Here is a 27,593-nt window from a genome sequence, read left to right on the forward strand (position 1 = left end):
TTTTGTTTGGACCCTTGACCTATTACTGATATAAAATTTTAATAGTATTTATGACCTGCTCCTCTGCCCCCATCTATGAGAACTTTAGAACATTTTTATTACCTTTGTTTTTGCCAAGTTTAAATGTAAATGACATATAATATTTCACTTGATTATTTGTAAAAGTAGAACTAAAATAATCCACCTTTTCTCCAAAACATCTCTCAGTTTTATGATTATTAACATCTGTGGATCAGGAGCCATGTCCAATATTTGAGATTTCCCAATTCATGGACTTTGGCTTCCTGTTTTGTCATTTACTTCACTGGGTCAAGAAAAGTTTGCAACTCTTTATAGAGAGAGATAAACTATGCAATAACAGTTGAACAAATTTCAAGTTTTTTGCCTGGTTGTCATGCATAAAAATTGACCCAAATCTTTTTTTTTTTATTCTTCTATGTTTTTTAGTCCCTAGAAATCCACTTTTTTTTTTATTATGTTCTATTTTCCTTATGAAATTTGGCATTCATTATGAACTGAGCGGGGGAAAGGACTTTGTTTATTATTCATTTGTCTAACTTAGGTGTTTCTCCATTGCAAACTATGGATTGCTTAGCTTTCTTAGGCAAAAATTTGAAATTCGGTTCCAGCATGTTGTGCATATTTCATCTAAAATAGTCTAATATATCATTGGCAGTTGTGTTTGGGCATTAGGAGTGAAAAAAGTAGCTGAAGAGTCCTTATGCAAATTTACTTTGCTTAGTTATTGATTTTACTCGGTCAGGTCATCATGCTCCCCCCGCCCCCCATCTTTATTCATCACGTCTGAAGGACTCGCTGCATTTGTTTACCATTGTCCCCCAGAGCCCTGGAGTTGAAAGGCCAAGTGCACAAAAACAGCGTTTGTTTTATTCTCAACCAACCACAGAACGGTCATTTCTGTGCAGAATAATTGGCGTAAGGAAGAAAGGAAAACAAGTTCATCATGTGCAGCTTGGTTTGACTACACCCCTTTTCAGAAATCAGCCTGAGTTAACTGTTGGGAGTGGGTACCCATTTAAGGAATAAATGAAGAAGTGGCAATCAGAAAATTTTAATCGTTGCCTTAGACAAGAAGAGAACAGTGCTTTGAGAGTGTTTTCCAGAGTACTTCAGATTTTTCAGTAAGTAAAACCCTGTTTTGTGGTAAGTAAAGCTCTGTTTTGTGGTGTTATGTCAAATATGTGGGTGAACATGGGGGCGGGGGGAGGGGGAAGAGATCAACCAAAGGACTTGTATGCATGCATACAAGCCTAATCAATGGACACAGACACCAGGGGGGTGAGGGCATGAGTGAGTGGGGGTGGGGGGGTGGGGAGGCAATGGGGGGATAAGGACACACATGTAATACCTTAATCAATAAAGAAAAAAATAATCTATTTTTCAGATGTTTTTCTAAATACTTATGTGATTTATGATAAAATTTTTCTATTTATTTTCAACCAAGTTTATTATATAGACACAAGAGTAGAATATAGGAAAATAGTAAAAATTTGCTTCTATGCTAGTGGAGAGAGAATTGTCTGAATATTTTAATAAGCAAATCTAAAATTAATTTTGAGATTTAAAAAAAAAATTATCTCTTGGTTTACTTGGCAAACATTTGGGCAAAATTACTTTCCCATGTGATTTTTTTTTTCTTTTTTCTAAAATGTACTTTGTACTTTGTAGTTTGTTCCGTCAGTTATTCAGGGACTTCAGAAGTCAGAAAATTGAGATAAATTGTTTCATTCTTCCTGTGTATTAAAATCAAGTGTCAGGTAGTTTGTGTCTGGATTATTATCCAATGGCCTATCTCTTTTGATAAAAGTTGTTCAAGTCAATCTGGAAGGTAAATGCCACAAGAAAATATTTCATTGGAGTTACATCTCATGGACATAATTATTCAGATGAATTTAATCAGAAGTTTGATGTTAATTTGATGTAAATACTGGAATTTCTATTTAAATGCAAAGAATAAAAAATTAGTCATATAAGATACAATTCAGATATGGTATTCATATAGTTGAATTTCTATTTTGAAAGGTCAAAAATGTGAAGTATCTTATAGGTTCTGGTATCTAATGATGTCTTTTCCATTGTAATACTTTGTTATTGTAAAATTGTGATAATAATCATTGTACCTCCCCACCAAATAACTCACAGTGCATATATTTGATGTATAATTTTATCATGAATTATTCAAATTCTTTAAATCCATTTTTTTTCAGTTCTTAAAGGTAGGAAATATTCCTCACCCCCATGTGATCAAAGTTTTTCTTATTGTACCTTTTTTCTACTTTATGCTCCACAATGTTTACTTTCTTCTTCTTCATTTAAATGAATAGGCTAAATGCACAGGAAAAAGAAAAATGTGTATCAACAAACTCAAGCACTTCTGTGCAAAAATTTTCTTAAGAAATGGAGGATGAAAAGAGAGAGCTTACTGGTATGTTTGAAAGTTTTCTTCTTTCTACAGTCAATATTATTGTATTTCATTGCTTAATGATTCTCATTTTATATTTTAAGTAACAGACTGGATGTATTGATTTTGAAGTTGTCTCTTGTTGTATTTGTTGAATTGCGAGACTCACAGCACTCCAGAAAAATAATGTAACGTTGTCAAGACAAAGTATTAACTCATTTTTAAAAAATGAGGTTAAGTGAAAATTTAATTATGTGATAAAGTGCAACAATTATTAAAACTACTATAATTTGCATGTAATACATTTAGAGTCAAGAAAGAATAAAAGTAGTGCCTGGCAGAAATGAAAGAATTTTAATTTTAGGGATTTATTTTCAAGGCATGAATCATCTACATAGAGACTGTTTCTAAGAATTATGACCAAGGAACATCATGGTCAGTTTGAATTAGGTAGGTGGGCTATCTACAGGTAACAGCCCCAAATCGCAGTGGCTTCACTCTTTTTACAGCCTAAATAAGGTTGGCAGGAAAGTGAAGTGGGTTGGGTAGGTGAAGGGATCTTCTCCACACAGTCATTTAGGAACCCAGGCTTTCATCTAGGGACTCTGCCCTCTCCTTGGGCCTTGGTGACCTTCACTGGATCCAGTGCATCCAGTCAGAAGACCAGGAATAGAAGGACCTCGGTTGTATTCCATGACCCAGGCCTGGAAGTGGCCTGTATCACTGCTGCCCACATTCTACTGGCTGTAACTGACACACTTGGTCCCACTTGATTTCGAGAGGCTGGAAATATAGTCTAGCATTGTGCCAAGCAGGAAGAGATTACCAATAGTGGTGAAACACTAGACAGTCTCTACCACTCAGTTCGTTTTCATTTTCTTCGATTTCCTTGACAACTGACAAGGATATTGCTCTTTGCCACCATAAAACTTATCTGGGATAATCTGTGTCTCATAGAATTTAGAACCTGATGCCCACACATACAGAGATTGTCATCCTTTTATCTTATAGGATGGCCTCTCCATTGGTTCATGATTTAGTGAAAAGGTGTAGTTCTATTAGTGGAGAGTGATATCTGTAGCAACTTTCTCAGTATGTGTCTGTCTTTGGGTTCCTTTTGTTCTGACCGAGAGCAAAGAGAAGCCAATGCTGTGGCAACATTGGAATTTGTCTTTAGTTGTTTGGTGTCAGTTGAGCTCTTTAATGGAATATAATATAAATTTGTTCTTTTTTCCCCCTCTGTGTTATAGGAATGGGGCTTTCCAGTACTTCTTGGACTATATATGGGCTTATTGTCATATGCAAAAGAAAATAACCAGTTTCCTGAAAGGCCTTCTCAGAACCTGGGAAGGGTAGATAAATATAATAGCTCTTTAATGATTGCTGTGTATACACCGATCTCTAATATAACCAATCAGATAATGAATAAAACAGTATCTGCTCCCTTTTTGAAGGGTAAGTATACTAAAGACAAAGGAATTACTGATACTATTTTAAATTTTGGGGAAGATGTGTATATGCTTAATTTGAAGTTACAGTAACCCATTAAGCTAATTATTTAGGTATTAAAATAGCATATAAATTTGGTTAGTTTCTTCTTTAACAACAATTAGCCTATTAAACCCTTTTTCAGCTTGGTGGAGGTTCAATTTAGGGAGGCCTACATTTCTATTGGAATTTAACTAAAGCAATACATTTGTCATTCCAGATTTACAGAATAGTGTCAAGGAAGAATATGTGGGTGTTAAGCAGGAATACAATGATTCAGATTTATGTAACTTAGGGAAAATAATCATCTAAATAAAATAAATTAGGCCATAGTTATTAATAACTTCAAAACTGTGATAAGTTAGGATGGATAGTCTAAAGATAATCTGTATCAGGTGTTTTTTTGGTAAGCATCTTTCAAGGCCTTCATTCTAAATGAGGTTGCCATATAACTGAGATAAGCACAATGTGTATTTCACTCATGGGTGAGCTGGGTACCTGAATTCTAACCCTTCATTTTTAACAGGTAGAACTCCTGGCTGTTAAATATAGAATCACTTTGTGCTCTTGGTTCCTAAGTAAAGCAAAGATCATAGGAGAGATGTCTTTGCTTCAGTAACTCTGATTTCTTAGGCATACCAATTCTCCTTTCTTATGCATACTTCTCCTGGTATAGTATTTTATGTACCTAAAACTTGCCCTAAGACTTACCATTATTTCTCATGCATGTCTCTTGATTCTAGAATCTAAAACATTAAAATAAAAATTTCCCCCTTGCCTCTTGGCATAGGTTTTATGTAAATGGAAAAAGATTTCATTTTCATTCTAATGGAAAATATAGGATGATACAATTGGATATCACATTCTGGTTTAGTAAAATTCTAACCATCTTATCTGGTTTTGCTTTGTAATTCACAGAAACGGAAGTCATTGGGGCACCAAATCAAAAATCTATGGACGAACTACTTGTGAACCATTTCCCAAATGCAGTGGGAATCATCTTTAGTGACACTTTCTCTTACAAGTTAAAATTTTTTCATAAACACGGCATTCCATTTTTGAAGGAAGAACATCTCTCAGGTTATTTTCCCTCTAAAATATCATCATGATGTTTTTCATGTTTTTCACATAAGGAACAAGTTGGCATGGTCAACAGAGATGCTTTCAATGGCGTATGAGAACATTAAAAAGCACATGTTATTGCTAACCTTCTCCCAAGGTCAATCATATTATCCCACTATATGATGATGCACAAAAGATTATAGAGTCACCCAACATCTGTATGCAGTGAGCTCTCAGGTGGATACTGCAAGGATGCAAAGGGTGACCAACAGTGATAGGTCCCAATCTAGCAGAACAGACATATTGAAATATATTAATGGTACGTGCAAGGGAAAGTCCTTGAAGGGACTTAGACCAAGGGTTTCTAATACGCTTGGGATTAGAGAAGTCATATGTGGGGAAATGATGTTTTAACAAACATCAGAAGGAATAGCACATATACAGTGCTAGGGGCATTGTTTTTTAGATAGGAAAAGGGCAAGTGTGAAGGCCTGGAGGTGAAGGACATCAGCTAATATATACAGAAGAAGAACAGTATAACTGAATAGAGAAGACAAGAAGGAATGTGATGGGAGAATGAGGCTGAAATTACTCAAGGTCTAGATCCTGCAGGGCCCTTTAATCCTAGGGCAGTGGTCGGCAAACTCATTAGTCAACAGAGCCAAATATCAACACTACAACGATTGAAATTTCTTCTGAGAGCTGAAAACTGACTTCTGCGTATGGGCCACGAAGTTTCAATTGCACTGTACGTGTGCGCCGCATGTGGTATTTTGTGGAAGAGCCACACTCAAGGGGCCAAAGAGCCGCGTGTGGCTCGCGAGCCACAGTTTGCCGACCACTGTCCTAGGGCAATGAAGAGCCATCCAGGTACAGTAATCAGGGCTCAGAGGCGTGATTAGATTTCTGAGTCTAAGGTAACAGTGTTGTTTAGTTTTGAGGATGGATTGCAGAGGAGTCAGGGAGAATGCAATAAAACATACCAGTGAGGTGATGGTGGCTTAGACCAGAGTGGAGGCAGCTTAGAAAGGTGAAGATATTTGAGGACCCCTTAAGAAGCAGAATCGAAGTGACTAATAGAATTGGTTTTTTTCCAATCCCTTCACTGATGGTCTACTGTGTGTTCCGCATTTTTCTTGGCCTTGAAGATTGAAGTAAAGAAAACATACTTAGATAAGCCTGCTAGCACGGATCATTACAGTCCGGTGGTGATAAAGCAACAGAGTAAGATAAAGCAGGAATAGAAGATAGAGCCTGAAAGAGCTATTTTAGATATTCTTATTTATGGTGGCCAGAAAAGATGTCTATAATGAGTTCACTTTTGAGAAGAGGGCAGGATGGAGGGAAGGAGCTCGCCATTAATTCCTCTAGAGTGAGAGTGTTTGAGCACAAAAGTTCTAGCCCTGGAGTGCATTTGGTGTTTTCAGGCACAGCAAGGGGTCCAGTATGGGTGAAGCTTTCATTTTCTTTTTCTAAGCTCCCTATGCATGCTGTGGTCTCCAGGAATAAACTTGCCTCATTGAGAACTTTCATTTGCTCCTTTTTTTTTTTCTATGTGTTTGAAAGTCCTCACTGGTGGATCCCCTTCTAGATTGTTTTCTCTTGGATTCTTGTTTCTTGTTCTCAAAGTGCCTTCATCCCATAATATTGATTCTGCCCTTCTTTGTGCTTTACAGCTCATTGCTGGAATGCAGGAAATGAGCCATCATGTTCACTGGCCAGATACTGGCGTTCAGGATTTGTGACTTTACAAACTGCCATTAATGCTGCTATTATAGAAGTAAGAAAAGTCCTAATAAACAATGCAAATTAATGCCAGAAGTATCAAAATGTTGATGAAAGGTGATACATACTCAGGTTTCCACATGGTTATATAAGGAAGCAGGTATATGTAGGGTGAAATGGCAAAGGATCACATTGCTTTTGATTTTTTGCTTTAACATTTCCAGTAGTTCTGGAATGAGTGGAAGTTGCAAAAGCAATGCCCAGGGAGGTCTGTGTGTCTTTCGCCCAGTTCCTCCAACTGGTAATGTTTTACGTTACCATGGGACAGTATTAAAACCAGGAAATTGACATTGGTACAATCCCAATAGCTTATTGATTTCTCGATTCTTGACTTTAGAAAGTGATTTTGTGTCTTTAAACTCTTTTTTTAAGATCCTGACAGATCACTCTGTGATGGAAGAGTTGATGTCAGTCACTGCTATAAATATGAAGACATTACCTTTTATTTCTAAAGACTTCCTTCAAAATGAGATGTTTATTTTCTACTGCTTGCTTTACTTCTCCTCATTTATATATTTTGCATCACTTGGTGTTACCAAAGAGAGAAAAAAGAGTAAGGATTTGATGAAAATGATGGGTCTACAAGATTCAGCATTCTGGTGAGTGACAGATTCAAACAGCACAGATGAGTAAGAGATATGAAGAAGCAGTGAGAAAGTGTTAGCATTTCAGGACATTATGATCTAAACTCGATACATTGGCCATTTTCCTTCTGTTCTGACTTTTTTATTTAGTTTTTGTTAAATTTTGCCATGCAAAACAGTTACTCTCATTTGCTGAGCACTTTTTCCGTGCCAGAGTAGGTTAAGCTGACACTGTTACACTCATCAAAGGGAGTAAGAGTAGGCCACTATCCACTGGCCACTGATTGCCAGAGCTGGAACTACTATCCAGGTGCCCTTATTGCAACTCTCTGGCTAAGTCTGCCCACCATTGTCATTTGATTTCTTTGCAGTTCCTTGTGTTGATGAAAGTATGACCTAATAAAGGCTAGCTTGTGTTCAGAGGTTGGGCCATCAGGAATATATTTTTTTGAGCAACTAAATATCGTAAGTTGGGGTTAAAAGAGATTGCCTGTGGAATGTTCCCAGCACACACAACACATAGGCTGGCACATAGCAGGGCTTAATAAGAGCATATTCTTCATATATTGATATATTGATATCTTGCCCTGTGCCATGAATAGTTTAAAGTGATTATGAAATTTTGAAATACAAGTGTGTATGTATCTCTGTGTGTGTTTGTATTAAAATAAGAACAGCCCTGGCTGGGTGGCTTGGTTGGTTGGAGCGTCATCCTGTATACCGAAAGGTGGCAGGTTCGTTTCCTGGTCAGGACACATACCTGGGTTGCAGTTCAATCCCCTGACCTGGTGCATATGGGAGACAACTGATTGGTGTTTCTCTCTCTCTCTCTCCCTTCCGTGCTCTCTGAAATCAATAAACATTTCCTCAGGTGAGGATTAAAAATAATAATAATAAATAACAAAATAAAAACAAATAATTGAGGAATAGAAGCAAAGACCTAGCAAAATAGTTAATAGGTAAGATTTGATAGATGAAAATGCAAATCATAGAAGCTCTAACTGCTGAGCCCAAACAGAATTCTGCAATACAATCAGTTATAAAGTCCATAGTCTTTAGGAAAAGAAAAAAGGTCAATTAATTTTACCCCCAAAGACACCTGATGTTTTTCAGTATTGAAACCCGGGAGACATGTCTCTGTATAATCCTCGTGTCCAGAAAATACTGTTTAGGAATGTGGAACTGTCTGGGATAGATGAGGAACTATTTATTGAAAAATCTTTTGCAAGCCACATGTCCTCTGAAACAAAAGTATGATTTAGGCCTGGGCAATGGACACAGACATCAAGGGGGGTGAGGGCGTGAGTGGGGAGGTGGGGGGCAATGGGAGGATAAGGACACATATTTAATACCTTAACCAATAAAGAAATTAAAAAAAAAGAAAGTATGGTCTAGGACAGTGGTCGGCAAACTCATTAGTCAACAGAGCGGCCAATTTGATATTCCCTATGAATTGTGTTTTATGAACAGAGTTTTGATTCTGATATGTAATATGACATGTGAAATAGAAATAGAGAAAACTGGGTCTTTCAATAAAAAGGAAAGAGGAGAAGAATATTTTGTAGTGGAACTTTGGGAAATACAAAGGAATAGATGGAGTCTGTGAGGAGGGAAAAGATGGGAGCTCTGTATGAAGACACTCTTTCAGTCCAGGGCGTGTCTTGTGGAACAGCACCTCTGCAGTCACCTGAAATAGGTAGGACCAAGTCAACTCTAGATCAGAATCGGAAAGGCATTGGATATTTATTTACATAGGGATTCATTCTCAGGATAAATGCTTCTTAAAAGCATTCCCAGTATGCATGTAACTGAAAACTAAGAAGGCAATAGATTCTGAAACTTTTCATTAAGTATAGGATGTCTATTGCAAATACATTTTATGACAGCTTTTAAAATCTTACGTAATGAATGTGAAATGTAATCAGTATTTTTTTTAAAAAATTTTTTATCTTGTTGAAAGTATTACAGATGCTCCCTTTTTCTCCCCCCTGACCCCTTCTAGCCCACACCCCCCCCACACACCGCAGGCCTTCACCATACTATTGTCTGTGTCCATAGGTTATGCATATATGTATATAAATTCTTTGGTTAATCTCTTTCCACCCACTCACCCAACCCTGCCTTCCCTCTGAGATGGGTAATCTGTTCCATGTTTCTGTGTCTCTGGATCTATTTTGTTCATCAGTTTATTTTGTTCTTTAGATTCCACATATGAGTTAAATGTGTTGTCTGAATTGCTTTGTTTTCATGCTGAAGTTTTTCTTGAGTTTAATAACATCACTCTCACCCCCTACCCCCAGCTCTGCAATGAGTTCCTTGTTCTAGATAATGTTTGAGTTTCCTGTACTTGTAATTCCCCTACCCTGTGGTTTTTCAATTCCTACCTATTGTAGTTCCTTATGTTCTCAGGAAGTGGATTCTGCAGAACATATTATGCTTTTTAAAAAATGCTGATGTTTCCAGTCAGGCTGAATCATTGTAAAGACATGGATTTTAAAAAGAAATCTCATAGCAATATTTTTTTCTGACATACCTCATTGGAAACAACAGAAAAAATAAATGCAACTACATGGAACTTAAAAGTTTTTGCACATCAAAGGAAACCATCAACTAAATGAAAAGACAACACACTGAATGGGAGAACATATTCACCAAAGATACATCTGGTAAAGGGTTAAAATCCAAAATTTATAAAGAAACAAAGAACTTATAAACTCAACACCAAAAAAAACCAACTCAGAAACAAACAGTCCAATTAGTAAATAGGCAAAGGATCCAAATAAGGATATGCAGATGGCCAATAGACATAGGAAAATATGCTCAACATCACTGATCATCAGAAAAATGCAAATTAAAACCACAATGAGATATCTTCTCACACCTGTCAGAATGGCTATCATCAATAAATCAACAAACAACAACGTGTTGGTGAGGATGTAGAGAAATGGGAACCCTCAGGCACTGTTATTTTTTTTTTTAGAGATTTTATTATTTTTTATTTTTATTTTTCTACAATATACAAATCTATTACCAGATTGTAGATACAAAATAATTAGCCATTTACATGCAATAAACATTCATATTTTAAGAAAAATGATTTTAAATATAATGTTACATGCAATAAACATTAATATTTCAAGGAAAAAAGATTTCAAGTATTACAATATTACCAAAACTGTACTAAAATAGTATAATATCACAAAAGTTGTAGGAAATACTAAAAACCTGCAAATAATAGGATTACTTCTGTTATATTCTAAAATATATTTTTTCTCTGGCTCTATTTTTGTTCATCAGTTTATGTTGTTCATTATATTCCACAAATGAGTGAGGTCATGTGAGATTTACCTTTCTCCGACTGTCTTCGCTTAGTATGATCCTCTCCAGGTCCATCTATGCTGTTGCAAATGGTAGAGTTCCTTCTTTTTTTCCCGCAGCGTAGTATTCCATTGTGTAGATGTACCACTGTTTTTAATTCACTCATCTGCTGGTGGGCACTTAGGCTGTTTCCAAATCTTAGCTATTGTAAATTGTGCTGCTATGAACATAGGGGTGCATATATCCTTTCTGATTGGTGTTTCTGATTTCTTGGGATATATTCCTAGAAGTGGGATATAGTCCTAGAAGTGGGATCACTGGGTCAAATGGGAGTTCCATTTTTAATTTTTTGAGGAAACTCCATACTGTTCTCCACATTGGTTGCACCAGTCTGCATTCCCACCAGCAGTGCACGAGGGTTCCTTTTTCTCCACATCCTTGCCAGCACTTGTCATTTGTTGATTTGTTGATGATAGCCATTATGACAGGTGTGAGATGGTACTTCATTGTCCGTTTGATTTGCATCTCTCGGATGATTAGTGACTTTGAGAATGTTTTCATATGTCTCTTGGCTTTCTGTATGTCCTCTTTCAAAAAGTGTCTATTTAGGTCCTTTGCCCATTATTTGATTGGATTATCTTCCTTTTGTGAAGTTGTATGAGTTCCCAGTAAATTTTGGAGATTAAGTCCTTATCAGAGATAACATTGGCAAATGTGTTCTCCCATGCAGTGGGCTTTCTTGTTGTTTTGTTGGTGGTTTCTTTTGTTGTGCAGAAGCTTTTTATTTTGATGTAGTCCCATTTGTTTATTTTCTCCTTAGTTTCCCTCCCTCATGCACTGTTGATTAAAATATAGATTGGTGCAGCCATTGTGGAAAGCAGTATGGAGTTACCTCAAAAATTAAAACTGGAACTACCTATGACCTAGCAGTTCTATATCCGGGAATATATCTGAAGAAACCTGAAACACTGATTCAAAAGAATACATTGCATATATTGAACCCCTCTGTTCATTGCAGCACTATTTATAATAGCCAAGATTTGGAAGCAGCCCATGTTCCCATCAGTAGATGAGTGGATAAAAAGTTGTGGTACATCTACATAATGGAATACTACTCGACTAAAACAGAAGGAAATCTTACCCTTTGTGCTAGCCTGGATGGACCTGGAGAGTATATTATGCTAAGTGAAATAAGGCAGTCAGAGAAAGACAAGTATCATCTGATTGCAATGCTCTGTGGAATCTAATGAACCAAATAAACTAACAAACAAAATAGAAATAGACTCAGAGAGAACAGACTGGCAGCTATCAGAAGGGAGGGTTGTGGGGAGCTCAATGAAAAAGGTGAAGGGATTAAGATAAAAAACAACAGCTAACTCATAGACACAGATAACAGTACGGTTATTACCAGAGGGAAAAGAGGGTGGGAGAGGTGAAAAAACACAGTATAATATACAGATGATGTGTTATAGAATTATATACCTGAAACCTATATAGACACAGATAACAGTACGGTTATTACCAGAGGGAAAAGAGGGTGGGAGAAGTGAAAAAACACAGTATAATATACAGATGATGTGTTATAGAATTATATACCTGAAACCTATATAGACACAGATAACAGTACGGTTATTACCAGAGGGAAAAGAGGGTGGGAGAGGTGAAAAAACACAGTACAATATACAGATGATGTGTTATAGAATTATATACCTGAAACCTATATAATTTTATTAATGTTACTCCAATAATTTCAATTAAAAAGTAAATAAATCTTGAACTCAAAAAAAGTCAGATAAGCAGCAAACATGTTCTGTTGGAACATATTGATGCAAGTTTCCAGTTTTAATACTTTTGCTGTTATTTGCAGCTGTTGAATTCTTTCTTACTTAGGCAATTTTATGTAGAGGAAAGAGCTCTGGACTGAGCAAAGTCCCTTGGCTTCATCTTAGCTTTGTTAAACTGTTTTACTCTGTTGACCTTGAATAGGCCCATTAACTAATAATAGGGACTGTGTTTACTCAGCTGTAAAAAGAGAAGTTTGGACTAAAACACCTTATATGCTTGTTAGGTCTAAGGTTGAATACTATTTCTTAATAACCACCTCATAAAAATGTGACCACTAGCATATCTAAAGCAAAACAGTGTGAACTCTTAAGGCATACCATAATTTATATCAGTTTATATAAATAAATTATGAATAGGCATGGCAAGAATGGAATGGGCTTAGTGGGGTTATGGAATTTGCTACTGGCCAAGATCTCAAGAATGGTCAAATTATCATCTGCCCCCAATGCTTCCACTGTTACTCAATTGATTGGCAGCTGTCAAGTTTCCTTCCAATGTTACAGTTATAACTGTGAAAGTGTTGCAGAGTGGCAGGAAGGGGGCGGGCATCCTACATGAAAGGCTCAGTGGACAGTGCCCTCTGTACCCTCCCTCAACTCTGGGCCCACTCCGACTGCCAGAGGTCTGGTCTCTAGCTCCCGGACAAGGTTTGGAAGAAGTTGTACTAGTCCAACTGAGTCTCCATGACCTCCTCATGATCTCCTGGTTGGAGCTCTAATAGGCATTCATTCATTCATTCATTCATTCATTCATTCATGTTGGACCTTATGTTGGTAATATATAAATTAAGCTGAAGATACAAAATGCTTATCCCCTTTAATTCAGCAATTTTACCTAAGAGAAATGTTTTTGCATTTTCCCCCCCGAAAAAAGACAAGTAGAAGAATGCTCTTAGAAACATTGCATGAGAAAAAAAGAAAAGAAACACCCAAAATATTTATGGGCAGGAGAACTTTGAGATATAGTTACTAATGAAAGATTATATAGCAGTGTATACTATTGTATAGGTTTATTGGTAAAGGCAAGTTGTAGAGGAATCCATATAAGATGATAATATTTATGCAATGTTCATACTATTTATACAGTATGTGAATATAGAGCTAACACCTACCCAGTAGATACAGCCATGCCAGTGTATCATTAGTGGTACTTTAGTTAACAATCTAGGTGGCAGGCACAGGGGCAATCATGCCATTATTCTTTAGATACTTTATGTTTCCAGTATTTCATACTAAAGTTAAAATAATTGCAATAACTTTTTGTCTTTAGGTTTTCCTGGGGTTTAATCTATGCTGGCTTCATCTTCATTATTTCCATATTCATTGCAATGATCATAACATCCACCAAAATGATAGTCATGACGGGCTTCATGGTCATATTTATACTTTTTTTCTTATATGGCTTATCCTTGGTAAGTTCATGGCATGACGACCACTTTCTCTGCTTTAGGTCTTAGCTATATGTAGCAAGATTGTCTCAGCAGTCGTTTCTTTCATGTGCATTTTGTGTGTACATGTGTTTGAGAAAGTCCCTCTGACCGTGAGAAAATGATGTAACCTAAATAAAGTTGGACCTCACTTTTACATAAAGATCTGAATTAATGAAATGCATCCAAAAGAAAAAAATAGTCCTAGCTGGTTTGGCTCAGCAGTTAGAGCATAGGCCCACGGACTTAAGGGTCCCGATTGGATTCTGGTCAAGGGCACATACCTTGGTTGCAGGCTCAATCCCTGGCCCTGGTCAGGCTGCATGTGGGAGGCAACCAATCGATGTGTCTCTCTCACATTGATGTTTCTCTCTCTGTGTCTTCTCCCCTTCCTTCCACTCTCTCTAAAAAATAAAAAAATTTAAAAAAATCAAGGAAAAAAATAACCTCCAGTGAGGATTAACAAAAAAAGAAAAGAAAGATGTTTGACTAAATTATCTATGATTTGTGTAGACGATTAACAAGGATGCACTTGAGGAGTGAACCCATCTTTTTTCTCCAAACTTCCCAATCACGTGGTAGCTTTATACAAGTCTTCTCCCTCTCATACCCCACCTTGCCACGATATGGGTCAGTCTCCTCTCCCTTCTTTAAACAACAGCCTCTATTTTCTCCCACCTTTCGGGGCATTTCCTGAAGAAGGTTTGTCGACGCTCTTTAATACTTCAGTTTCTTCCCATCTTTGCAAGTCTGCATTTCCACCCTTTCCCTGAGCAATTCTTCCCAATTCCCCCCGACCCTATCCTCAGCAACAAAAGCCCAACATTTGTATAGGACAAAAAGGGATCCTATTTATAAAAGGGTTGAGAAAGAAGGACTGAGCATAATTACACCTTCATATTTTCATCACTGACTCACTCATAAAGATGTTTTGACCTTTAGTTAATTGTGCTACCAATGTTTCTCAGTGAACTGATTCTATATAACAGCTACCTGTCTTCTCTCTCTTTCAGATAGCTTTAACATTCCTGATGAGCGTGGTGCTCAAGAAAACTGCCCTCACCAATTTTGTTGTGCTTCTCCTCACTCTCTTCTGGGGTGGTGTGGGACTCTCTGTATTGCATAGACAACTTCCTTCATCTCTGGAGTGGATTTTGAGTATTTTTAGCCCTTTTGCCTTCACTGCTGGAATGGCCCAGGTGAGAGGATAGTTAATTGGTTTATTATTAAAGTGTCAGAAGAATTTGATACTTCATGACTCTGTGTAGTCAACACTTTCAGATGAAGACCTTTTGTTCTAAACAGTTCTACTCTAAAGCTAAATTTGAAAACATTATCACATTGTAGGAAAACATGGTCAGCTCACATCTCAGATATATTTTCATTTGAAGTCTTTTCTTGTCTTATTTCTATACTAGAGGCCCAATGCACAAAATTCATGCAAAAGTAGGCCTTCCTTCCCCCAGCTGCCGGCACAGGCTTCCCTCTGGCATCCAGGACCCGGGCTTCCCTCCAGCCGCTGGTAGGCACCCGGGACCCGGGCTTCCCTCTGACCACAAGCAGGCACCCAGGCCCCGGGCTCCCTTGCAGACCCTGCTTCATCCAGAAGGTCTTCTGGAAGGACGTCCAGTCTAATTAGCATATTATGCTTTTATTATTATAGATAGAAAATTTCTTTTTGCTTCACATAAGGTATTCTGCTAGTTTTTTTAAATTTCTGGGTAAACCTCTTTTTGAAAGCTCAAATATGAAAAACTTTTGAGGCATACATACAGAGTTGAACCAAGAATTATAAAATAAATCCAAGGGTTCATGAACTAGATCAAGAAATAGAAAGTTGCCCCAAACCGAGAAGCTCCTTTAAACACTCCTTCCTCCTAGAGTTAAGTTGTATGATAATTAATTACTTTTTATTATCACCTATAAGTATGTGAACCTAAATGTAATTTTTTAGTTTTTCCTATTTTCACCTCTAAATGATATTGTTACAAGTGTATTTTTTGAAAGTCTGGCTTTTTTTACTGAACACTGTTTTTAGACATCATCCAGTCTTTAGACGTCATCCATCTTTAGACGCATTTTCAGTCTTTCAAATTTTAGCCATTCTAGTGGATAGGTTTTGATAAATCATCACTGAGCTGATTTGCATTTCCCTGAGGATTGATATATTTTTGCATTTTCGTTTTTATAAATTGATGATTCAAGCCTTTTCGCCATTTTTCTGCTACCTTTCCTATCTTTTCCTGATGCTCTGTAGGAATTCCTTAGACATGTTGAATATGTGACATTTTGCAATTATTTGTTGCTGACATTTTTACTCTCATAGTGGTACTTTTGTTTGATGAACAGAAGGTCTTAATTCTGATAAAGTCCAGTTTGTCAGGTTTTTCTTTTATATAGAGTAATTTTGTACCTGTTTAAAAAAAAATCATTGTCTACCCCAAGATTATAAAGATATTCTTCTACCTTTTTATTCTGGAAGCTTGAATGATTCCGCTTTTATATTTAGATGTAAAATCTTTTTCAAAATAACTTTTGTGTATTTCTAGGTAGAGTTAATATTAATTTTTCTACATGAATATCCACTGTATTTTTTAAATCAGTATTTTCTAATGTTCCTTTGCTATAAAATAGGAATAGTTTCCTAATAATTTCATTAAAAGGCTTCTTCAAAGAGCCCAATAAAGTGATAATTCTTGCTACTACACTGCATTATTTTTATTTATTTAAGTATTTATTATTATTTTTGTTTGAACCTTAGATTATCCACATGGATTATAATATGAATGGTGTAACTTTTCCTGACCCATCGGGAGACTCATATATAATGATAGCAACTTTTTTCATGTTGGCTTTTGATGCTTTTTGGTACTTGGTATTGGCATTATACTTTGACAAAATCTTACCCTGTAAGTAATAGTGGATTTTTCTCTGATCTCCACAAATGTTGATCACATTAAAGATTTTTTTCTTAAGGGCAAATAAATATGTTTTAAGAAATGATGAATAACAGTTATTTCCCATCACAGACTGAATGAGTTCTTTATTTCTACTTCATGGTTTTAATGGTCTGAAAAATATTTATGTAAAAGCAATCATAATTCTGACTTTAATATAATACACATGGACAGTGATGATCATTTTAATACATAATATAACTATATTGTATTAAATAATGTTACTTTTTTCAAGGATCCCTGAGTGTTTTTAAATAATGATATTTAGGATCTGTTTAGAACCAGCTGAAATAACTTAGTCCTTCAGATGGTTTGGACTTATACAGTATAGGGCCATAATACTTGTGTTTTCTTACAAGAATGTGGGACAGATTGTAAACTAAATAAAACTAGACCTGGGTTGTGAACTAATTAGTGTCTTCCTCACTCACCCCATGTGTGGGAGAACATTTCAGAAGGGAGATCTCTGCCTCTTAAGGAAATCACAAAATGAACATTAGGACATTTTCAGAGTCTTTCTGAAAAGTTTTCCTATATTGTTCATGCTTACAGAAGCATATTGCCCAGTTAGATTTCCTTTATCTCACAAACAACCAAAAATTTCACATATGCCCAGAATTCCTTCACATACACTAGAATCAAAATGCTTTTTTATCCATGCACAGTCTTTTTATTTATTTATCTTCTCATTTTTTTTTCTTTTTAAAAAAAATATATTTTATTGATATTTCACAGAGAGGAAGAGTAAGGGATAGAGAGCTAGAAACATCGATGAGAGAGAAACATCGATCAGCTGCCTCCTGCACACTCCCACCGGGGATGTGCCCGCAACCAAGGTACATGCCCTTGACCGGAATCGAACCCGGGACCCTTGAGTCCGCAGGCCGACGCTCTATCCACTGAGCTAAACCGATTTCGGCTATCTTCTCATTTTTTATACTCCTTCCACTTTGACTGTAGTTAAGATTGTTTCGATGTATACCTGTCTTTTTATCACTTCTGGTTTATATCTTGAAGGCCCTTAGTAACAGATACTACTTTGTTTTTTTTCTCTTTTAATCTAGAAAATGACCATATATTCATCCTGAACAAATATAATTACTCTATGTACTTTCAATTCATGTACCATACAGATTTCAGTATTATGTTCAATCGTATTGCTGTGGTCAAATGCTTCATTAAATTCACAAATATGTTTGCAATTAATTTTATGCCATATTAAGGCTTTCCCCAAAATATTTGGTTTTATGTTCTGAATACCTTTTAGACCATATTTTATTCAAGCCTTTGATTTATGCTTTGTTGAATGTTCTATCTTTTAACTTCTGTGATAAATGTTGCTTTCTTTAGATTTTCATTTCTTAATTATCAAGTTTGCTTGATAATATGCTCAGTAATAGGAAGCTAGAACAGAATTTCTTTATGATGCTTTAAAGTCTAAGACATTCTGCATTATTCTGAACAAGGATTCTTCTCTCACTGTTTTAATGTTACTGATCCAATGTTTTTATTGCTTAATTAATTAGATGGAAATGAGCGCCGTTATTCTCCATTATTTTTCCTGAACTCGTCATCTTGTTTCCAACACCAAAGGACTGATAAGATCATTGAGAAAGAAACAGATCTGGAGCATACCTCTGATGATGATTTCGAACCAATGGCTCCAGAATTTCAAGGAAAGGAGGCCATCAGGTAATTACACTTATACTAATTAATGTATGGGTACAGGCTGTTCCCTTTGGAATTCCAAGGTGCATTTAAGTTTGACAACCACTGATTTAGAGGTGTGTGCGCGTGTGTGTGCGTGTGTGTGTGTGTGTGTGATATTTGTATGAAGAAATCCAGCAAACGTTTGAATATGTGAGCCTAAATCTCAGGGTCAAGGACTGAGTCAACATTAGGTTGGTATTGAAAGCATGAAAACCAATGAGATAACACATCAACAGAGTCTGGAGTGAGATGAACAATAATATACATAGAGAAAACCAATAAAATGGAATGTGACCTTGAAAGCAAGCACTTTTAACACAGAGAAAGTCATGAATGGTGACCCATAACCTAGTAAGTAAGGATGTAAAAGTACTTGTTGCATTTGGTGATTAGGAGGCCACTACTAATTCCCATGTGAAGCGGTTCACGAGGGTAATGGGGTCAGAATGCAGAGTGCAATTGATTGAGGAGGAAGTGAGAAGGGAGGAAGTGGACATGTCAAGTTTGCACTTTCATTTTGAGGATTGTGTTATGATTAGGGAGAGAGAAATTCAATCATCTCTAAAGCAGATTCCCTGGCCAAATAGGAGCTCTCAGGAAAATTCAGGTGACAGGGTTTGGGAAAGGATGGTTACAGAATGCAGATACATGTGCTAATGTAGACGGGGGAAATCACCCAATGTTCTAAGACTAAAGGAAGAAAGTGAGGATGATTACAGAGCGTTCTACTTTTCTAAGCAAAACACTGGTAATTTAACCACAGCTTTCTAAAGAAATTTGTTCTGTTTCATGGGGAAATGATTTATCAAAAACAAGTCTTTGTCTTCCCAAGTAGACTGGGGATGCCACCCCTTCTTTCACACCAAGTGGGTGACTGCATCTGCCTAGGGTTGCTCATGATCTGTATCATTTTTATTTCTGTGTTGTCTAAGTAAGCACCTCTTTTGTCATTTCAGAATCAGAAATGTTAAAAAAGAATATAAAGGAAAGTCTGGAAAAGTAGAAGCATTGAAAGGTAAAGAAAAGCACTTAATTGGAAAAAATCAATGTGAAAAATTAGAAAAGACTGGTAAAACAGAAAGAGAAAGAAAAAAAAAGTATACACTATAACTCCACCATGTGGAAATTAGCTATGATTAAGAACTGGATGTAAAATCCTTCTGGATGGTTCCTGGACATATTGATCTACAAAAACGGGATCATATAATGAAAAAATGCAAGTTCACTTTGTTTTTTAAGATGAATTTGTAATAAGTAATATTTTCTATTATTTGGAAGGAATATTTAGACTTAAAATTGATCAGTTTTTTTTATACTAGCTAGGAAATCACACAGTTTACATGTGCTGGTGAGATTCACTAAAACAAGATGAGTAAAACCATTGACCATGAATGAAATTTCACAAGTCAGTATCCTGTGACATAGTTTATAATTTTGAATGAGCCAACATATCTTACACTAAATATTCTAACAAATACAGTTTTCTGTAACAAATATTTAAGTAAACCATAGATCTTCCCGAAAGTGGAGAGTTCTCTGTCCTTTGTGTTTATTTTATAGCAAATGCAGCACCCCTTCATTCAGTCTTACTTATTTCTTTGAGATTAGAGCTTTATTTGATAATTTAATGTACTTGTATCAGCAAGTGTATTCTTACTCCAGGTTTTTCTCATCAAACACTATAGATCTGTGGTTTCTTTCTTAATTTTGGCCAAGGATATACTGAGGTATTTTTAAATTTATTATTTCAGTTTCCAGAGCACATTATGTAATACTTTTGCACTCATCAACAACTGTGGACGTTTTAAGTGTAAACATCTTCAACTTCTGCAAGGATTTCCTCTTGTTTGAAGATAAAATTAACTCTAATTCCAAATATTAACACTCTACTTACTTCCAGTATGCATGCATGTGTATATATGAATATGTAAATGTATATGTCTCTTACTCTGTCTATAGAACCAGCCTTGTCTAATGCTCTCTTAGATGTTAATATTTTATTTTAAAAACAGGTTTGCTGTTTGACATATATGAAGGTCAAATCACAGCAATTCTGGGCCACAGTGGAGCTGGCAAATCTTCATTGCTAAACATCCTTAATGGGTTGTCTGTTCCATCAGAAGGTGAGCAAAAAGAAGTTCCTCAAAGGCAAGATGTCTGATAATAGAGGGAGGTCATATGTAGCCTTTCTCATTTCAGGGTTTATATTTGTCTCCTTAAGAAAAAATAATGTTTGTTTATCTAAAGTTATTGACCAGAAATACATGATTTTAAATATATTTCCCCAATTTTAATGAAAATTATCTTTATTCCATTGATACGTTATATCCCAGGGGAAATAGACACTACTCTGAGCACACATTTAGGTTAAGAATAATTAGTAGTTGTTAATAAATTGTGAAGTCAAATTATTTCTCACTTCTATTTTTAGGATCAGTTACCATCTACAATAAAAATCTCTCTGAAATGCAAGACTTGGAGGAAATCAGAGAGATAACTGGTGTTTGTCCTCAATTCAGTGTTCACTTTGACATACTTACTGTGAAGGAAAATCTCAGGCTGTTTGCTAAAATTAAAGGGATTCCGCCACAGGAAGTGGATCAAGAGGTAGATGGGCATGGTTGGGACTAATTAAACTGTCTACCATTTATCAAGTTAAATCATGACCACAGGATTCCCCTCAGTGATTTACCTGTCCTGTTAGGATTGGCACTTAGGCATTGAGGTTCTATAAAAAAAAATCTACTGCTATAATGAACAGTGAAAATTGCACAATGTGAGTCATCTTGCATTTTAAGCTTCATATATTTTCTTCTACAGGTACAAAGAATTCTATTGGAGTTGGACATACAAAACATTCAGGATAACCCTGCTCAACATTTAAGTGAAGGACAGAAAAGAAAGCTGACCTTTGGAATTGCCATTTTAGGAGATCCAAAAGTAAGCGCCGCTGTGCATGGGGAGGAATGCCGATGGAATGTCAGTGAAAAGCCAAGCTCTTCTTTTACCTCTGAAAGTAGCAGTGCTTCCCTTGTAATGTACCAAGAGAGAATCTGCTGTGTCTAACTGTGAATATGAGTATGTTGGACATAAACGGTTGGATAGGTTTTTGTTTGTCTGTTTGTTTGGGTTACTCATCATCAGGAAATGGGTAACATGAGAGAAGGTCATATTTTATATATCATCATCCTCGGTAGGTTTTGCTATTGGATGAACCAACTTCTGGATTGGATCCCTTTTCAAGGCAGCAAGTGTGGAGCTTCCTCAAGGAGCGCAAAGCAGACCGTGTGATCCTCCTGAGCACCAACTTCATGGATGAGGCTGACATCCTGGCTGGTGAGTGTCGATTTGATCTCAGTATCACCATAAAGAACTTGGGCAGTACTTACTCCCAGAGCCCTGCTCTCATTGCCTTCGTGTGCCCATGTTACTTACCAGTCCGGGGGATGACAGGAGCCTGCTCCCACGGTAGAATTCCTCGCCAACTGTATGATTGCTAGATTTTGACCTCTAATAAAAAAAAAAAAATTGTGATTTTTTTTTCCAGATCAGCTTTAAATTAATTTAAACATCCAACTATTCTTTAATATATATATTTGGTTGAAAATATCCACTGAAGCCCTAACCGGTTTGGCTCAGTGGATAGAGCATCGGCCTGTGGACTGAAGAGTCCCAGGTTTGATTCCGGTCAGGGGCATGTACCTTGGTTGCAGGCACATCCCCAGTTGGAGGTGTGCAGGAGGCAGCTGATCGATGTTTCTCTCTCATCGATGTTTCTAACTCTCTATCCTTTTCCCTTCCTCTCTGTAAAAAAATCAATAAAATATATTTTAAAAAAAAAGAAAATATCCACTGATTATTTAGCATCCCATAGAAAATGTACCCATGTAGCTCTAGCCTGTTTGGCTCAGTGCATAGAGTGTTGGCCTGCAGACTGAAGGGTCCCAGTTCGATTCCAGTCAAGGGCATGTACCTTAGTTGCAGACTCCTCCCCAGTCCCGGCCCTGATGGCGGCTCCTGCAGGAGGCATCCAATCAATGTGTTTCTCTCACATCGATATTTCTCTCTGTCTTTCCCTCTCTCTCCCACTTTTTCTAAAAATCAAGGGAAAAATATCCTCCAATGAAGACTAAAAACAAAAGAAAATGCAACCATGTAATTTCTGTTTTTTCTTTTTTACATTTTGGAGAATACTAAAATGAACTGGAACTCATAAGCTCATTTAAAATGCATCCATTTTAAGGGGTATTTCAACATTTTAAATGGATCGTTGATATAGCAATGCCTCATAGAACGCTTCTCTTTTGGAAATCTGAGCATTGGTCCTCATCTGTGTTTTCTAGGGAGGGAAGAAGTGACTCCTATCATCCTTTTTCTCTTTCTTTTTATTCAGATAGAAAAGTGATCATGTCCAATGGGAGATTGAAGAGTGCAGGCTCTTCTGGCTTTCTGAAGAGAAAATGGGGTCTTGGATATCACTTAAGGTAAAGAATTTGCAGATAAATTACATGTACACACACACACACGCACACACACACAGATATTTTAATATTGGTATATCAGAAAGGTAGATAATTATGAGAGAGATTTGGCCTTGTGCTTAGCTCTGCCAACCTGTATTGATCAATGTTTCCCAAATGTTTTCCCTGTATCCATTGTGATAATCAAAATTGCAAAATTATCAGCCCAGGCTGATAAATCATAGCAGGGCTGCTTCATGGACTACTTTCCACCCTCCAGTTTCCTCAGCTGATCCACACAATCCTGTGACATCGTTGCCTTCTTTCATAGGGTACAAAATCAAATAATATCAGAAGCTAGTATCAAAAATGGGAGTCAATCTGGTGGCAGTGAATAAAGAGGACTATGTCTACCGAGAAAATGTTTCCAGGCAGAAAGCATTTAAAACACAAACTCTCTGGCTCGTTGGCCAGGTTTTTCTGTTAGGCACTAATTTCTGGTATCTGTACGGTCTGGTGTAATAATGATTTTTCCTAAGAAGTCTCTTCTGTCTAATGTCCGCACCTCCCTCTGTTTGTCTTCCTACTTGATATATATCAGCTTTCAAATCCATCATGCATTTGTTTGTAAAATTTAGTTGTTCTGAGTCAGAATATTTTTCTAACCAATGGCAATATTATTATTATTATTATTATTATTATTATTATTAACTCATTTTGTTTGTTCCCTAAAAGCCAAGTAAAGTACTCAAAGGTTAGCTAATTCAATAGAAAGCTCTTCTTTTGTGATAGCACTGGAGGAAACACAAATGAATTGTCTTTTCTTTCAAACATTAGTTTGTACAGAAATGAAATATGTGATCCAGAAAGATTAACATCTTTCATTAATCACCACGTCCCGGATGCTAAATTAAAAACAGAAAGCAAAGAAAAGCTTGTGTATACTTTGCCTGCGGAAAGGACAGATAAATTTCCAGGTAACTTAAATATGATTTCAATAGAATGAAATTTGGGAATAAGTGCTTACATTATTATTACAACTTTATTGTTTAATGGACTTGGATTTCATTTTAGGTTGGGTTTCCTAAGAAGCAGCACTTGAGATGAGGATTTTAGTGCCATTTATTTGGTAACGGATGCTTAGAAGTACCAGTAGGGAAGAGAGGAGAACAAAAGGCGGGGGGGGGGGGGGGGAGAGAGAGCGAGAGAGAGAGAGCAGATTTACTTGGGGAAGTCCTTGAGATGTCCAAAGAGCACAAGTCAAGAGGTAGCGTTTGGTGTGAGCAGCTACAAGTCGTCTACCTGTACAAAGAAAGACCCAGAATATGAGTAGAACTACACGTTGGTTTGTGGTGTAGAGGAGATATTTCCTAAAAATATCTGCAGGAAGTTCATGGGCTGAGAACAGAAGATAGAGTGCAGACAGTGTGAGGATAAAAGGAGAAGTCTGACATTCATTTCAGAGGGGAAGAGCATTCCAGTGTAATTTTGGTTTTCCTTATTGGGATATTGCAAAGATGTAAACTTTATCAGCCATATTCTGCATCTTTTAAATATGTTAATTCACTGGGTTTAGTTATCCATATGCTATTTCAAATGTATCTACTCCTGTCTGTTGCCTTAGACCTTTTCAGTGATCTTGATAAGGGTTCTGTCCAGGGTGTGGTGAGTTATGACATTTCTGTGCCAACCCTGAATGAAGTCTTCATGAAAGTGGAAGAAATATCAACTGTTGAGCAAGGTACATTCATTTGTATATTTCATATAAAATCAATTTCCCAATGATTATATAGCAATTTAGTATTTATAATGCTTATACCTGATTCACTCTAAAGAACGGGACTAATTCCAAATCTGACTCTGCTGTTTGTGAAGAGCAGGCCTTGTTTCCTAACATCATTACTAGGACTGAACACAGACTCCTCTTGGAATATACCAAATTTTTCTGTAGAAACTACAAGTGTTTGTTTCCTTTGTGGCACTTTTCTTCTATCCTCTGTTACTCACTTCTTAGATACTTTGAAGATGTGAAAGGCCCTCAATCGAGGTCATGAACTCTAAGCAGATATATTTTATGAAAATTGCTCTTAGCTTGTTCATAGACAAAATTCCAGTAAGGTCTCAATGGAGGAAAGGCCTAGGATCAGCTCTTGTGTATTTTAATGGGTGATCATAGTAAGGGCTGTCATTTACGGAGTGTTTATGCCAGACGCTTTGATCAATGTGTGGCTGAATGGCATTGCTGTCCTTACAAGAACCATTCAAACAAGTGATGTTGGCACCATTTAAACCTGAGAAAATCAGACCTAAGAGCAGTTCAGTGATTTGCCCCAAGTTATACCACTTGTAAGTCATATATTTGGAAATCAGGTGTCGGTCTTGGGGTTTCAGAGCTGGCAGTTTTTCACCTGGACTTCTAAATGATTGATAGCTTAATAGTAGACATTTAGGCATCAGTGTAACTTGAATGTACCTTGGCTACTTCTCTGGAGAAGACTTCTTGAAATTTCTCAGGATCGTGTTACATATAGGATTTTCTGTGCCTTTTTAAAGACTGGGCAGGATGAGATCACCCTCGACTGAAGTCTTCTTTTGATAAGCATTCAGAGTATTTTATCAGTGAGTTTATTAAATGTCATCATGATGAACATAACCTGGTGCTTATATTGTTTGTTTTATAACCACAAATATCCTAAAACATTTTTTCTCTAAAAAGAGAAAACTATGATGACCCAAGCATGTCATTAAGATTTAGTACGTGTGTGTACGTGTGCATGTGTGTGTGTGTGTGTGTGCACGAGCATGCATACCTGTGTGTTTATTTTGAACAAGCAGAGATGAGAGACGCAGAAAGCCTGCCTGAGATGCAGCCGGCTCGGCCTCCTTTCCCTGTGACTGACCTGGAACTCTGGATAATGCAGATCTGTGCAGTGGCACGGCTCCATTTCTTAAAGTTAAAATGTGGCAAGAAAACGCTTTTGACCCTGTGAGTATCATAGTGCTGTGGTTTTCTTGGATAGTGAGTTTCAAGAAAGGGTTAAACCAGAATAAAATTTAACGCTAGAATGAAATACCCAACATTCCTGCCAGAGGATAGATAAATGTAGCCTTTGGGTTTACTGCCAGTGGGAATAGCTGTATGTGAGCATTTGATTAGCCATATACACAGGTCTGTTTAGTCTTCATAGTTTGATCACCTGGTGTTTATATAGAAAAACCTTTGGTACAGTGGGGCAATGTAAGGTATGACTCTCAGAATTTTCTCATTTATCCTTACGGCTAGCATAAAAGTTGATATTCTACAAATATCTGAAATGTCTGACGGAATAAATGAAATGGCTACAGATTAATATGGTAACTTTTCTTTATTGGTAGACTGTTGGTATTTGGAATTGCACTGCTCCCATTGATTGTGGAACTGGTATTTGATGCTGTATTAAGTCAAAAGAGTGATTGGGAATTTAAACCTGAATTGTATTTCCTCTCTCCTGGGCAACTTCCCCAAGACCCTCTTACCAGCTTATTGATCATCAATAACACAGGTGAACAGAAAAACACAATTTAAATCTAGAAATAAGTTATTTTTATGTAGAGGGAGGAAAGCAAATCGTAAGGGAAGAATATGTGTATTTAGACTTTATGAATAGAAAACAATTTCTAGCCCAGCTGAGTGCTCAGTGGTTGAGTGTCAGCCCATGAATCAGGAAGTCACCGATTTGATTCCCAATCAGGGTACCTGCCTCGGTTGCAGGCTCAATCCCCAGTAGGAGGACTGCAGGAGGCAGCCAATCAATGATTCTCTCTCACCATTGATGTTTCTATCTCTCTCTCCCTCTCCCTTTCTCTCTGAAATCAATAAAAATAATATTTAAAAAAAAAAAAAGAAAAGAAAAAAATGTGAGGAACTGTGCACATTTGCTCTGAGTTTAGAAGTGCTGGGGATCAGGGGACAAGGTAGAAGCATCCTTGGTCACTACGTAACCTGGTAGAGAAGAGCCGCTTATCTGCCTGATGACCCCGAGCTATCACGTGAAGGAGAATCTTCTGTATTGATTGAACCCCTCAGTTTTGAGACCTCTTTGTTACAGCAGCCTTTACAGTTGTTGGCTCCTGTGTGTGCTAGGCTGTGGGTTTTTCTCGGCTCCTACTTATCTATTTTCTTCGTTAGGGCCTAGTGACAACTGTGTCCTGATAGTGGCACTCTTTTTTTCCAATTAATTTCTTTATTGATTAAGGTATCACATATTTGTCCTCATCCCCCCATTCCCATCCCAAACCCCTCCCCACGCATGCCCCCACCCTCCTGTTGTCTGTGACCACTGGTTAGGCTTATATGCATGCTTACAAGTCCTTTGGTTGATCTCTCCCCCTTACCCCCACCCTCCCCTTCCTTCCCTCTGAGGTTTGACAGTCTGATCGATGCTTCCCTGTCTCCGGGTCTGTTTTTGTTCATCAGTTTATGTTCATCATTTCCCCTAGATGAGTGAGATCATGTGATACTAGAAATACACTTATAAGAACCGAAAATGGGACAAG

General features: G+C 37.0%; 1 protein-coding gene across 1 annotated transcript in view; it reads left to right on the top strand.

The window, feature by feature from the left end:
* Positions 1–359: 359 nt before the first annotated feature.
* Positions 360–27,593, top strand: part of LOC308254732 (ATP-binding cassette sub-family A member 9-like) — a 108,472-nt gene continuing 81,238 nt past the window's right edge. Inside the window, exons 1-20 of the mRNA XM_080681127.1 lie at positions 360–1,142; positions 2,346–2,446; positions 3,673–3,877; positions 4,829–4,990; positions 6,649–6,752; positions 7,130–7,356; positions 13,774–13,915; positions 14,944–15,129; positions 16,692–16,839; positions 18,414–18,579; positions 19,554–19,612; positions 20,610–20,720; positions 21,029–21,204; positions 21,418–21,537; positions 21,795–21,933; positions 22,991–23,081; positions 23,895–24,034; positions 24,682–24,798; positions 25,893–26,043; positions 26,433–26,599. Coding sequence (XP_080537253.1) covers positions 2,351–2,446; positions 3,673–3,877; positions 4,829–4,990; positions 6,649–6,752; positions 7,130–7,356; positions 13,774–13,915; positions 14,944–15,129; positions 16,692–16,839; positions 18,414–18,579; positions 19,554–19,612; positions 20,610–20,720; positions 21,029–21,204; positions 21,418–21,537; positions 21,795–21,933; positions 22,991–23,081; positions 23,895–24,034; positions 24,682–24,798; positions 25,893–26,043; positions 26,433–26,599 — 2,707 coding nt within the window. The 5' untranslated portion in view covers positions 360–1,142; positions 2,346–2,350. The remainder of the gene's footprint in view (positions 1,143–2,345; positions 2,447–3,672; positions 3,878–4,828; positions 4,991–6,648; positions 6,753–7,129; positions 7,357–13,773; positions 13,916–14,943; positions 15,130–16,691; positions 16,840–18,413; positions 18,580–19,553; positions 19,613–20,609; positions 20,721–21,028; positions 21,205–21,417; positions 21,538–21,794; positions 21,934–22,990; positions 23,082–23,894; positions 24,035–24,681; positions 24,799–25,892; positions 26,044–26,432; positions 26,600–27,593) is intronic.

The sequence above is a fragment of the Plecotus auritus genome, assembly GCF_963455305.1.
Source record: "Plecotus auritus genome assembly, chromosome: 7".
Classification (NCBI taxonomy): Eukaryota; Metazoa; Chordata; class Mammalia; order Chiroptera; family Vespertilionidae; genus Plecotus; species Plecotus auritus.